General features: G+C 56.1%; 1 protein-coding gene across 3 annotated transcripts in view; it reads right to left on the bottom strand.

Annotated features, from left to right (window-relative positions):
- Positions 1-12,708, bottom strand: part of EME2 (essential meiotic structure-specific endonuclease subunit 2) — a 476,808-nt gene that overhangs the window by 264,402 nt on the left and 199,698 nt on the right. Inside the window, exon 4 of one of the 3 annotated variants that reach the window (XM_069646994.1) lies at positions 2,417-2,473. The exons of the other annotated variants lie outside the window; for them this stretch is intronic. Within the exon in view, the coding sequence (XP_069503095.1) occupies positions 2,417-2,473 (57 nt within the window). The remainder of the gene's footprint in view (positions 1-2,416; positions 2,474-12,708) is intronic. 3 annotated transcript variants of the gene reach the window in all.

Genomic DNA, 12,708 nt, shown 5'->3' with positions numbered 1-12,708 from the left:
TCTTCCAGACATTCCTCCTGGTTCTGTTCTTCATTGTCCATGAAATCATCTTCCTCCTCGAAGTCTTGTTCCTCCCCAGTGAGGTCATATACATCTTGGAAGTCTGAGGCTGTGTCCTGCTGGGGATCGACTAGCCTCGGATTTTTGGCCCTGGGGTCCTCCTGAGGCCCTTCTCTGGTCCTCTTGTGAGTTTGAGAGGCCTGGGTGGTCATGAACCTTTCCATCCTCTCCATACAGAGGTGGAGTCTTTCCATTGTTTCATGGGGTACCCCAGAGCGGTCTGGCGGGGGAAACATAGGGTTATCTAACTCGAAATGGCTCGACCTCTCCCAAAGCGTCGAGGAAAGTGTCCCGTCGCCCTCCGAAAAACCTTCAGGTGAGTCGGGAGACTCCCTGACTGAAGGGGGTAGTCCCTGCTTCCCTTCGGGCTTTTTCGGCGTATCCTTTAACTGATGCGTAACGCTCGACGTAATTTTCGGCGTACGCTTTTGGGCGTCGGCTACAGCGATCCTTGCTAAGCTATCTGCGACTCGCTTGTCGGCGACTCGTTTGTCGGCGGAAGCTTGAGTTTTCGACGCTATGGGTATCGAACGCTCTACGGCGGTCTGCGCTTTCTGTAGGTGCGCACCGGCCGATGGTTTGGTGGCAGCGCCCTTGTTTGCCGAAAGCCCAGTCGCAGGTCGCGGCTGCGGTTGCGAGAGGGGCTTCGAACCCGAACGGTCCGAGGAGGCCGCCGGTGGAACCTGCGTCTCCTTGGGCGCCGAAGGTCTTTTCGACTTCGTCGAAGAAGAGCCGTGGGTTGTGTGTTTATGTGGATCTTTGTGTGCGTCTGTGTCGCCGGGGTGTTCATCCCCATAAGCAGGGCGTGAGCCGAGCCCGTCGGGGCCGGGGACAGACGACGAAGCGCGTAAGCGCTCCTTAGAGGGGGTTTCGACTTCCGTAGCGGAGGTCGTGTTATCGCGTTCCTCGTCACTGTCGGTGGTAGCAGCGGCGGGTGAACCTTCGGCCTTCGACATCGCGTAGGCCGCCCACCTTTTAACCCTTCGGTCTTTTAGAGTTTTAGGCTTAAGAAGCCGACAAGCCGCGCACCTTTCCTCCTTGTGATCGAGGGGCAAGCAGCGGTTACACCGTGAGTGCTTGTCCTTCCAAGTGAATTTGCCTTTACAAAGTGGGCAAAACCTAAACGGTGTCCTCTCCATAGCCGAGGCAATAAATCGCGATAAACACCCCAAGGGAAAGGAAGGGGAAAGGGAAAGGCATTCTCAGAAAAGACCCAGAGATGTCCCACGACCCCACTCTCCCTACTGTATATGGCCTGCGAGGCCAGGCCACGTGTTCGGCAGCGCCGAAGGATTCCTTCCGCTCGACCCTCCGTCGAAGATTCTTTTCGGCGGAGAACAGCTTACAACTGCGTCGAGGGAGGGATTATTAATATTAGAGAAAAAACGACCAAAGGTCGAGGAGTTGCAATGTCTCTCGAGGAGCTCCGCGTGAAGGCGACCAGAAGCTGGGCGGAAAAAAACAATCTGAGGGACCTCGACGCGTGAGGGATTGTGGGTACAACGCACGTCTCTATAGGGATAGTGTTTCAGACACGCCTTGTCGACGTCCCCTTTTCGACTACGAAAAACAAAATGCAATACTCCGCAGTGACCACTGGATGTCGGACCTATGCACAGCATGTGATTCTAAGCAGATTAACAAACATCAGAAATATATATATCTCTCAGATAGTTTACGATTTGTGGAGATACAAAGACATGTGAGTGCGAAAACAAAGTAGATTTCTTTCTATTCTTAAATATATAAAGAACAACAGTGGCTATTCCATTGAAGGTCTTGTAAAATTGTACAGCTCAAGCATTATTCTTTGCTTAACATTTGGCCTGGAAATCTACTCATGTAAGGAGAAAGAATGGGTTAGAAAACTTGAAGGGAGGCTATGGAGGAGATTGCTGGGTTTGCCAAACATTTTTCTCATTGAAGCCATTGAATGTGAAATGGGACTAACCTCCTTACTGACCATTCTAAAAGTTAGTATGGATGCGCTCTATATTCAAACGCTTTCTAAAAAGGAAGGAACAGACTATATATTCTTGGACTTCTACCCCATTTTGATTGCTTGTCAGAGAGTAATTAATTGTTTGAATGGTCTCTGATGTGACTCAATTCTTTAACTCTTTTGGGTTTGTTATTGACATATCTACCCCGATCCAGGTAATGGAAAGTAAAATAAAGAAACTGGCAGGTATCTGGGACCATGATAATAATATAACCAAATTAGCTTAGAAAAATAGGTATTGGGAATATGTTCTTCAAGGATTTCACGTAGACAAGCCATGCCGTTATCTCATAAATATGTATAATAGTAACATTCAGAGATTTATTATGAAATTTAGGCTAACATTTTACCTACTTTTGCTGTCACGGGTGCTTGGATCAAAATTCCATATGAAGAAAGAACATGTAGGATCTGTAGAAATAAAGTTGAAACTAGTAGACATGCATTGACAGTTTGCACTAAGGTGCTAGACTTGTATGAGAAAGGTTATCTAAGATTAAGAGACAACATTGAAAACTATACTTCTGACCAAATGTGGGCATTCATCTATTCTGGGGATATTATCAAGCTAAATTTTACAGTATATAACATCTGGCAAGAAATCTATAAGAAATGACATCATGATTAGCAGGGTAATTCATGGAATTTCGCACAAAAGTGTTGCACGCGGCTGGCGCACAGCGTGCCCGTTCGAATGTCTGCGCCAGCCGCGTGCGCTAAAATCGATTTCCGCGCACAGCGTATTCATGGATTTTCGCATCCAAAACCAGCTGTGGCGCAGCGACCCTGCAGCAGCACCAGTTGCGCCCCCAAGAACGCCCTCGTGCAAGGAAAAGCCTTCAAAATACCCAAATAATCGCAAAGGGCTGCGCAAACCCTGGGCCAGTCCACAGGGCTGGCAAACAGCAAACGCTAAGCGGGGAACGTGTATTTCAGTGGTTCGCGGGAAGTTCCACACGCGATTGTCCTGTGTACGTGTGCATCAGGGGTGCGTGGGAAGTAACACACGCAAAAGCAGCAGGGTACGTGTATTTCAGGGGTGCGCGGGAAGTATCACACGCAAAAGCAGCAGGGTACATGTATCTCAGGGGTGCGCGGGAAGTATCACATGCGATTCCATCAGGGTACGTGTATTCCAGGGGTGCGCGGGAAGTATCACACGCAAAAACAGCAGGGTACGTGTATTCCAGGGGTACACCCTCCACGGCCCCTGCAGGTGGCCCACACCACAGGGGCCTACCCGGCACATGTCCTGCAGGCACCCCATCCACCATGGCCATGCCCCCCAGCCAACCCACATGTCACCTTGCAGTACTGCCCACTAACGCATGTCCCCCTGCACCCCCAGCCACCAGGGGCAGCCTCCACCAGGCCCCCACCCATGTCTCCCATCACCCCCACCCCCCAGCCACCAGGGGCAGCCTCCACCAGGCCCCCACTCATGTCTCCCTGCACCTCCACCCCCCAGCCACCAGGGACAGCCTCCACCAGGCCCCCACTCATGTCTCCCATCACCCCCACCCCCCAGCAGTGCAGGGGCAGCCTCCACCAGGCCCCCACTCATGTCTCCCACCACCCCCACCCCCCAGCCACCAGGGGCAGCCTCCACCAGGCCCCCACTCATGTCCCCTATCACCCCCACCCCCCAGCAGTGCAGGGGCAGCCTCCACCAGGCCCCCACTCATGTCTTCCACCACCCCCACCCCCCAGCCACCAGGGGCAGCCTCCACCAGGCCCCCACTCATGTCCAACTCATGTCTCCCTGCACCCCCACCACCCAGCAGTGCAGGGGCAGCCTCCACCAGGCCCCCACTCATGTCCCCTATCACCCCCACGCCCCAGCCACCAGGGGCAGCCTCCACCAGGCCCCCACTCATGTCCCCTATCACCCCCACCCCCCAGCAGTGCAGGGGCAGCCTCCACCAGGCCCCCACTCATGTCTCCCATCACCCCCACCCCCCAGCAGTGCAGGGGCAGCCTCCACCAGGCCCCCACTCATGTCTCCCATCACCCCCACCCCCCAGCAGTGCAGGGGCAGCCTCCACCAGGCCCCCACTCATGTCTCCCATCACCCCACCCCCCAGCAGTGCAGGGGCAGCCTCCACCAGGCCCCCACTCATGTCTCCCACCACCCCCACCCCCCAGCCACCAGGGGCAGCCTCCACCAGGCCCCCACTCATGTCCAACTCATGTCTCCCTGCACCCCCACCCCCAGCCACCAGGGGCAGCCTCCACCAGGCCCCCACTCATGTCTCCCATCACCCCACCCCCCAGCAGTGCAGGGGCAGCCTCCACCAGGCCCCCACTCATGTCTCCCACCACCCCCACCTCCCAGCCACCAGGGGCAGCCTCCACCAGGCCCCCACTCATGTCTCCTATCACCCCCACCCCCCAGCAGTGCAGGGGCAGCCTCCACCAGGCCCCCACTCATGTCTCCCTGCACCCCCAACCCCCAGCCACCAGGGGCAGCCTCCACCAGGCCCCCACTCATGTCTCCCATCACCCCCACCCCCCAGCAGTGCAGGGGCAGCCTCCACCAGGCCCCCACTCATGTCTCCCATCACCCCCACCCCTCAGCAGTGCAGGGGCAGCCTCCACCAGGCCCCCACTCATGTCTCCCTGCACCCCCACCCCCCAGCCACCAGGGGCAGCCTCCACCAGGCCCCCACTCATGTCCAACTCATGTCTCCCTGCACCCCCACCCCCCAGCCACCAGGGGCAGCCTCCACCAGGCCCCCACTCATGTCTCCCATCACCCCCACACCCCAGCAGTGCAGGGGCAGCCTCCACCAGGCCCCCACTCATGTCTCCCTGCACCCCCACCCCCCAGCCACCAGGGGCAGCCTCCACCAGGCCCCCACTCATGTCTCCCACCACCCCCACCCCCCAGCCACCAGGGGCAGCCTCCACCAGGCCCCCACTCATGTCTCCCACCACCCCCACCCCCCAGCCACCAGGGGCAGCCTCCACCAGGCCCCCACTCATGTCCCCTATTACCCCCACCCCCCAGCAGTGCAGGGGCAGCCTCCACCAGTCCCCCACTCATGTCTCCCTGCACCCCCACCCCCCAGCCACCAGGGGCAGCCTCCACCAGGCCCCCACTCATGTCTCCCCCCACCCCCACCCCCCAGCCACCAGGGGCAGCCTCCACCAGCCCCCCACTCATGTCCAACTCATGTCCAACTCATGTCTCCCTGCACCCCCACCCCCCAGCCACCAGGGGCAGCCTCCACCAGGCCCCCACTCATGTCTCCCATCACCCCCACCCCCCAGCAGTGCAGGGGCAGCCTCCACCAGGCCCCCACTCATGTCTCCCATCACCCCCACCCCCCAGCAGTGCAGGGGCAGCCTCCACCAGGCCCCCACTCATGTCTCCCATCACCCCCACCCCCCAGCAGTGCAGGGGCAGCCTCCACCAGGCCCCCACTCATGTTTCCCATCACCCCCACCCCCAGCAGTGCAGGGGCAGCCTCCACCAGACCCCCACTCATGTCCCCCAGCCAACATGTCACCACAATCTAGATCGCTGGCCCTTATGGTCAGCCTCCAAATGCCAAACACCCACCCGAGTATTGCATCCACCCACTTAGAAATGGCAAAAACATGATAGAACCACAATTGCAAGTTTGCAAATGAACACATGTCCCTCACATACACCCAATGGGTGTCAGTGAATGTCAAAACCCATATCATGATATGCATGAAACCAATGAGATACTAAACATTGAAGTTTGAAGAAAAAATATGTATTAAACGCAACATAAATTGAATCAAAAATAAAGAAACAATAATTGAAATTTTTTAAAAATAAACCAGCAGGTACGTGAAATAATGCAAAACCACAAATCATAATGCAAACGAAAGGTGTCCAAAGTCACAGTCCACAAAAGTTAATCCAATGGAAAATTAAAATCGAAAACCATTGCTCCATGGGGAAATCATTAAAAAAAATGAAAATCCAAAAGTCAACTATATACAGATAAACAATCCAGGGTCCATGATCCCAACCGAAGAAATGAAACCTATCTAATAACACTACTTAAAAAAAATAAACTATATACAAAAATGTGGGCCATTGTCCAAAAGGTCCAAAAAAAATGCTAAACCAAAGGAAACCTAACACTAACTACAGAACTATTTACAAGGGCAGCGGGCTAGTCCGACGGCTCACTTCGGGATGTTCCGGGCCAGGGCATCATCGAACTCCTGCTCAATGTCCCGAAGGCGCTCCTCCTCCATGGCCCCGAGGGTCCGCAGGGCCGTCCACATGTTCCCCCCAAACTCCCTGCGGATTGCCTCGAGGCACTCGGCACGCCTCAGGGCCCTCCGCATGGAGTTCTCCGCCCTGACCATCGTGAGCCGTGCCTCTTCCTGCCGCTCCGCATCTATGGCGTGGCCCAACCGCTGCCACACGGAAGACACTTCCCATCCTGGGTCCTCCTGCCCTCCGGCCGATGCCTGCCCCTCCGATGTTGAAGGCCCCGAGCCTTCATGGCTCCTACCACGTTGCTGCTGCTGCGCCTCTGCCCGTGCACTGCCTCCTGCTGCCTGCACATCCTCTGCTGGCTGGGGTACAGTCGATGTGGCCACCCCTGCTGGACGTCCGACTCCCGACTGTGGCAGGGATGCCTCCTCCACCAGCCTGGCCGCACAGTCAGAGGCAGCTCCACAGGGCACCCAGGTGACTGATGGGTGGGAAGATGGCACGGAGGACGACTGGCGCATAGGGGGTTCAGTTGAGGAGGGGGTCTGAGCAAGCCCCATCAAACGGAGGAATCCTGTCTGGGTGACCTGTCCCAGTAGGCCGACGCGGTCAACAAGCCATTCGAGATGACGTGCGCTCTCCTCATGAAAAGACTGCAGGTCACCTCGCATGGCCCGTTGACGCAACGCCACACCAGTCAGGACAGGCTCAACCCGGACCCGGATAGCCACGTCCGCAGGCAGAGGAAGGCCAGTTGTCGTGAGCTCATCCCCTGCCTGAAAACAGGTCTGGACGTAGGCATCCCTGCTGGTGCAAGATGATGCAGTGACAGGATCAGGGACAGGATTGCACACAGGCACCTCCGCGGCGACCTGTGCTGCCTCCTGTCCCTGGTCCTGCACTGCACCACTAGCACCAGTGGAATCCCCACCTCCAGACCCCGTCTCTGTTGCTTGCACGGCCTCCTCCTCAACCAAACCCCCCACCAACCTGGATGACTCTGTGCCATCTTCCCCCGTTGGGCCCTGTGGGGTCCCAGCTGCCCCTTCTGCTGCCGAGGAGTCCAACTTCGACCTCCGCCTCTTGGACCTCCCCCCGGCAGCTGCGGCCTGTGACGCGGCACCGGACTCCTCACTCCCCGACGAGATCACAACCTGGGAGGGGAGCCGGGCCTTGCATCTCCAGCTGGCAGTGCGATCCCCGCCGCTGCGCTCCACAGCACCTTCTGCGCCCTCTTCATCAGTTGACGCTGCAGACAGGGAGAAATGAAACACAGGCATCAGGGCACTGCACAATGGACACATACACTCATGACAGTTGCACATGAGTGGCATTGGCAAACCTCAGACATGGCATCACAATCGGCAACACACATGTCATTTCAACTTGCACACATGATCCATACCACAGCCACATCGCAACTGCCAGCACCATCCATACACATACAACAGCATGAGCAGGCAAAGGTGAGCCAGACATCACATGCAACACAGGGAGTGCACTACACATGCACGCACACCACCACACTTGCATGCATGTGTACACCTCAACGAACTGTTGCAGTGTTCCGATGGGCATCCATGTCACATCTGCCAATCAGGCTTCCACATCCCGCTGTCACATGCATCCATGTTGCATCACTGTTGCACCCTTGTCAAATACACACATGCACATGTACACAGTGCTGATACATGCTGCTGAAAACAACATACATGCGTGACATCACGACCATGCCCACTTACATACACATTCATCCAAACATGTGTGCCCACGCAACTGCATTTGGCATGCAAGCCTACACACACAAGCACCATCCATGTCTCACACATGACAGCCCTCGCATGTGTTAGCCGCACGGCCCTGTACACCCCCACCCATACTCAGCCCCATACAAACATATGTGCAACCGGCACACTACTGGCACATCACCACACGCACAGCTTACAATCATAATGCATGTACACTTACCGCTCGACTCCAGACGGGTCTGCCTCTCAAGGACCTGGACGTGGAGCGCTGGGGATATGCGTTCCAGGACCCTCATCTGATCTTCCGACAAGTGGCCCCCGGCGCCCCTTAGCATCCGCTGCCTTCAAGAGGTGCCGGGCCTTGTTCAGGGTCCTGGACCTGAAGTCCTCCCAGCGCTTCTTGACATGTTGGAAGTCGCGGACTGCCACCCCCTCCGCGTTGATGGCAGTCACGATGTCCGTCCAGATCTGAGTCTGTCCATCCTTGTCGGCGCGCACACTTCCGTAGAGGGCATCATACTGCCCCAGGACTTGCTCCACCAGGACACCAACTTTCCTGGCACTGAAGCTGGTGCCTCTCTGGCCGGGGGTTGTCAGTGGTGCCAGATGTTGCAGTGCCCGACATGATAACCCCAGAGGCAGGAGTGGGTGGGCAACTGGGTCCTGGGGCTGGGCTGTGGAGCGATGGAATCCCAGTCGGGAGTCTTCGGTTCCAGCAGGGGTGGTCACAGCAACAGCACCCCTGGCTATTGTGCAGGCAGCAAATGGCAGGGCACGTGGGCAGCAGGCAGTCAGGCAGCAGCAGGTGGGAGCGTGCTCGGGGCTCTGGGGGGCAGTAATTCTGCCTTGTGGGCAGGAGCGTGGTCTTCCGTGTGCTTACGCGTGGCCAGCTTGATACGGAGTGATTTTGCACGTGAAAATCCTGCACGTCTGCGTGTAAATCGAGGAAAGGCCCTTAGCGCGTATGCACGTCAGCACGCATATGCGATTTCATTGGACCAAAGGCCCTTAGCGCGTAAGCGCTTCTGTGACGTGACGCGCGCGGGTGTTTCCCTCATTACACGTGATGACAGAGCACACGTGGATTTCCACCAATCGCGTGTGAAACTTCCTGCGCACCCCAGAAATACACGTACCCAGGCCAATCGCGTGTACGCTCACTTCCCTCCGATTACACGCGATGACACTCGGACGTGCAGTTTTACCACGTGTGCTCGCATATGCGATTTCATTGGCCCAAAGGCCACCATGAGCAGCTGTGACGTCACGCGCATGGCCGTAGAGAAAGGCGCGTGTAAAAAAAAAAAGAGATACACGTCCGAGTGTCAAAGCGCGTAATTGGTGGAAATGGCCTCATCGTGTATGCACATCTGTGACGTGTGTATAAAAGGTACGTGTAGAACACCATTTCCTTGTACGTGCTTTTCGTGGAGAGCGAGTGGGTGAAATCTGTACTTCTTGTCGGTTAACACGCGATTTACTTCACGGCGTTTCCAGTTCGTACTCCCTGTTACCTCTTGACAGCTTTTTCTCTTTTCCTCTTTTTCCTGGGCCTGTTTCCTCAAACAGCGTTCCCTTCTACTGTTGTCCTGTCTCCTCAGACAGCGTACAATTCTTCATTTGGCGAGGGTGTTGCCAACGCGCACACGCGCATATTTTTCACGCTTTTGTTCCTGGCAGACGGTGAGTTGCGCACGTATTTAACATCTGTGCTTGCCCCGTGTGTCGCGTACCCCTTCAGAGGTCATTCTAGGCTGCGTGTGACACGCATACGTTCATTCTTGTGTTTCTGGGTGCCACAGCGTAGTGCAGGTTTATTTTTCTACGCACGTGGTCTAGGAGGGCTTGCGTGCACCTTACTTCCCTTTTTTGGGGTGCCTGTGCGTTGCGTGACACGTCATATTTCCTCAGGGGTGACATACAGCCTTGCTAGAGCACTAGGGTACGATTACCATCTGGTACCCAACCCCTTTGACCCCCAATTGCCCAGGACAATAGTTCACATCGACTCCCATACGCACAATAACATCAGTGCCATGGCTGGGAGGCGAACAAGCCGTAAGGGTGGCAAAGGTGGCCGAGCCCCAAGTGGTGGCCGTGGTGAATCCGGTAGGGGACGTGGCCGTGACTTGCAGGGTGCCCCTAGCCCCCCATGTGTGGAGGAGCAGTCAGGGACACCCATGCCCCCCCCCTGGTTGAGGTTAACATGGCTGACACCATCCATGCTCTGCCCTTGTTGGACCAGCCCACTGTGGAACCAGACCTGGCACAGGGTGACTCCATGGCTGACTTCCAGGTCAGCAGGTCTAGGCCACGTGCGCCGGTGAACGTTGGTGTCATCAGGCCACGTGGATCAGGGGCAGCTAGGTCATCTGCTGCCCCGCGTAGGCAGGCTGGGGAGGCTGCAGGGGCAGCTGCGGCTCCATCCACCCCACCTCTCAAACACCCTGCCAGGACAGTGTCGGTCCAAGTCCATCATGCTGACATTCCCCCTGACACCCTCACACTTGAGCTAATGCCTGCACCAACTCCCATGCTGAGGGTGCAATCCCATACTCCTAGTACAAAGTCCACCGGGGCTCCTGCCCCTAGTGTCCAGAGCGTCGTAGGACACTCAGGATCCCCACCACCTTCCAAGCGGAAGAGGAAGAGTGCTCGTCCAGTAGAGGCTGATGCCCCAGACACGGCTACACAGCCCGGCCCGTCAAGGAAGCCCAGCTTCAATGAGGCCGAACTGAATGCACTTGTAGAGTATGTGTCCGCACATGACCGCGAAATGGCACACCTGCACAACGTCAGGCACACTGGCAGACCATTGCGGACATCATAAGTGCCCTTGGAATCGTGAGGCACACAGCTACTGAATGCTACAAGCGCTGGAATGACCTGAAGCACAGGGCAAAGAATAAGCTGGCCTCAAGTCATGCCGCAACTCTAGTGACTGGAGGTGGGTCTCCAGCAGACGACATAGAACTCACTCCACATGAGCAGGTTGCTGGGACCTACGTCACGGAGGAACAGATCCAAGGCGTGGGAGAACTGGCAGATTACGAGGCATTGTCCGGTGAGTGCACATGCATGTGTGTGTCATCCATGTGCATGGTGTGTGTGGGAGGGCTTCTGTTTGGGTGCCAGGTGAGGGTGTGTGTGCCTGAGTGGTTTGGGTCACCCATGTGCCTCTTCCTATACATTCTGCGCACCAGCATTTGGGTATAGCAGCATCCCTTCTGCCAACATTAGACATCCAGCCCAACATCACGCCAGTTGCCCTTGGAGTGTCATCTTGCGACAACATTGTTGCTTATTTACCTCTGTTTATTCAGGCAGATTGTTTGCATACCACCACTTTTACTCGGGATTTCTCAGTCCTATTGTCACATGTCTGACATGGCTATGGTACAGTGGACTGGCTTAGTTTCCTGGACATGATTTGTTTGGACATGTCCCTGTGCTATAGGACCATTTTGGACTGGCAGCTGCAGGTTAAACATTCGAACCATTTCAATGAAAAAATCAATTACATTAGCAAACTGGACTGAATGAACAATTGGTGACCTCCTCTCCCTCTTCACTTCATGGCTAGGGTACATGCTATCTGTGTGATGGCATGTGTATTTGACCTGCCAATCACTGGCCAATGTGTGATGCCACTGATAGGCAGCATGCAGCAAATGTGTTCATCTTCCATCTTGGTGTCATCAATGTGTGCCATCTGCCTCCCCTTCACACGCAGTGACGGTGCATGCATGGGAGGGTTTTAGTCATGTGGGACATGTGTCAATCAAGTACTGTTTCTGTAGCCTCTCAGCCCTAATTGTGTGCCATAGTGCTAATACCTGTTTCCATTTGTTTTCTTTTATGTCTTTGCAGGGGATGACGCACTTGATACTGCTGTGGTTGTGGAGATGGTGCAGACCCAGGAGGGGTCTGAGGGCCGACCGACCACCAGTGAGGGACGTGGTGTGGTGGTGGGTGAGAAGCCACAACTGCTGCAGGTCGTGCTCTCAAGGGGTGTCTCTGGCTGCACCTCCCCCGAGCTGTATTCAGGTGTCGATTCGGATGATGAGACCTATGTGCCGTCGCAGGTGAGTGTTCCTGGGAGGGATTCTGTTCTGTCCGACCCACCTGCACCAGGGTTAGAACCCTCAATGGGGATGTCAGTGTTGGCAGGTACGCCTTTGGTGGTTACGGATGCAGGGTCACACTCCGCGACATCTGATCCTGTTCCTGGGCCAGCAGATCAGAGGGGGAATGCAGTCCTGCAGCCTCAGGCAGTGCCGGCACAGCAAGGCGCAGTTCGCCTTGCCCCAGACAGGTGTGGTGCCCGCCGACGTGGTGGCCGTCAGCCACCTGGCAATACCGCATGGGAGCAATCCATATACGGTATGGCAACCCAACAGGCAGCATCATCAGAGATGATGGCTCAGGCCATGGATAGGGTGGCCACTTCCATTGTCCCCCACGAAAGGCTGATGGAGCGACTACAGCAGGCAACTGACTCCATCTGCCAGTCACACAGGGAGGACATGTTGGCGGGCGGCACTGGCGACTCTGCAGGAAGCCATTTCCATAGAGTCCCAGGGCCACAGGCAAGCCCTGGGGGTGGAACTCCTTCACCTCAGGACGACTCTTGTTGAGCTTGAGGCTTCAACAAACAGAAGGACAGAACAGCAGCTGGAGCGTCTCACACGTAC

This window comes from Ambystoma mexicanum, chromosome 2q, assembly GCF_040938575.1.
Source record: "Ambystoma mexicanum isolate Mex_15411 chromosome 2q, UKY_AmexF1_1, whole genome shotgun sequence".
Taxonomy (NCBI): Eukaryota; Metazoa; Chordata; class Amphibia; order Caudata; family Ambystomatidae; genus Ambystoma; species Ambystoma mexicanum.
This window is presented reverse-complemented; position numbering and strand designations above follow the sequence as displayed.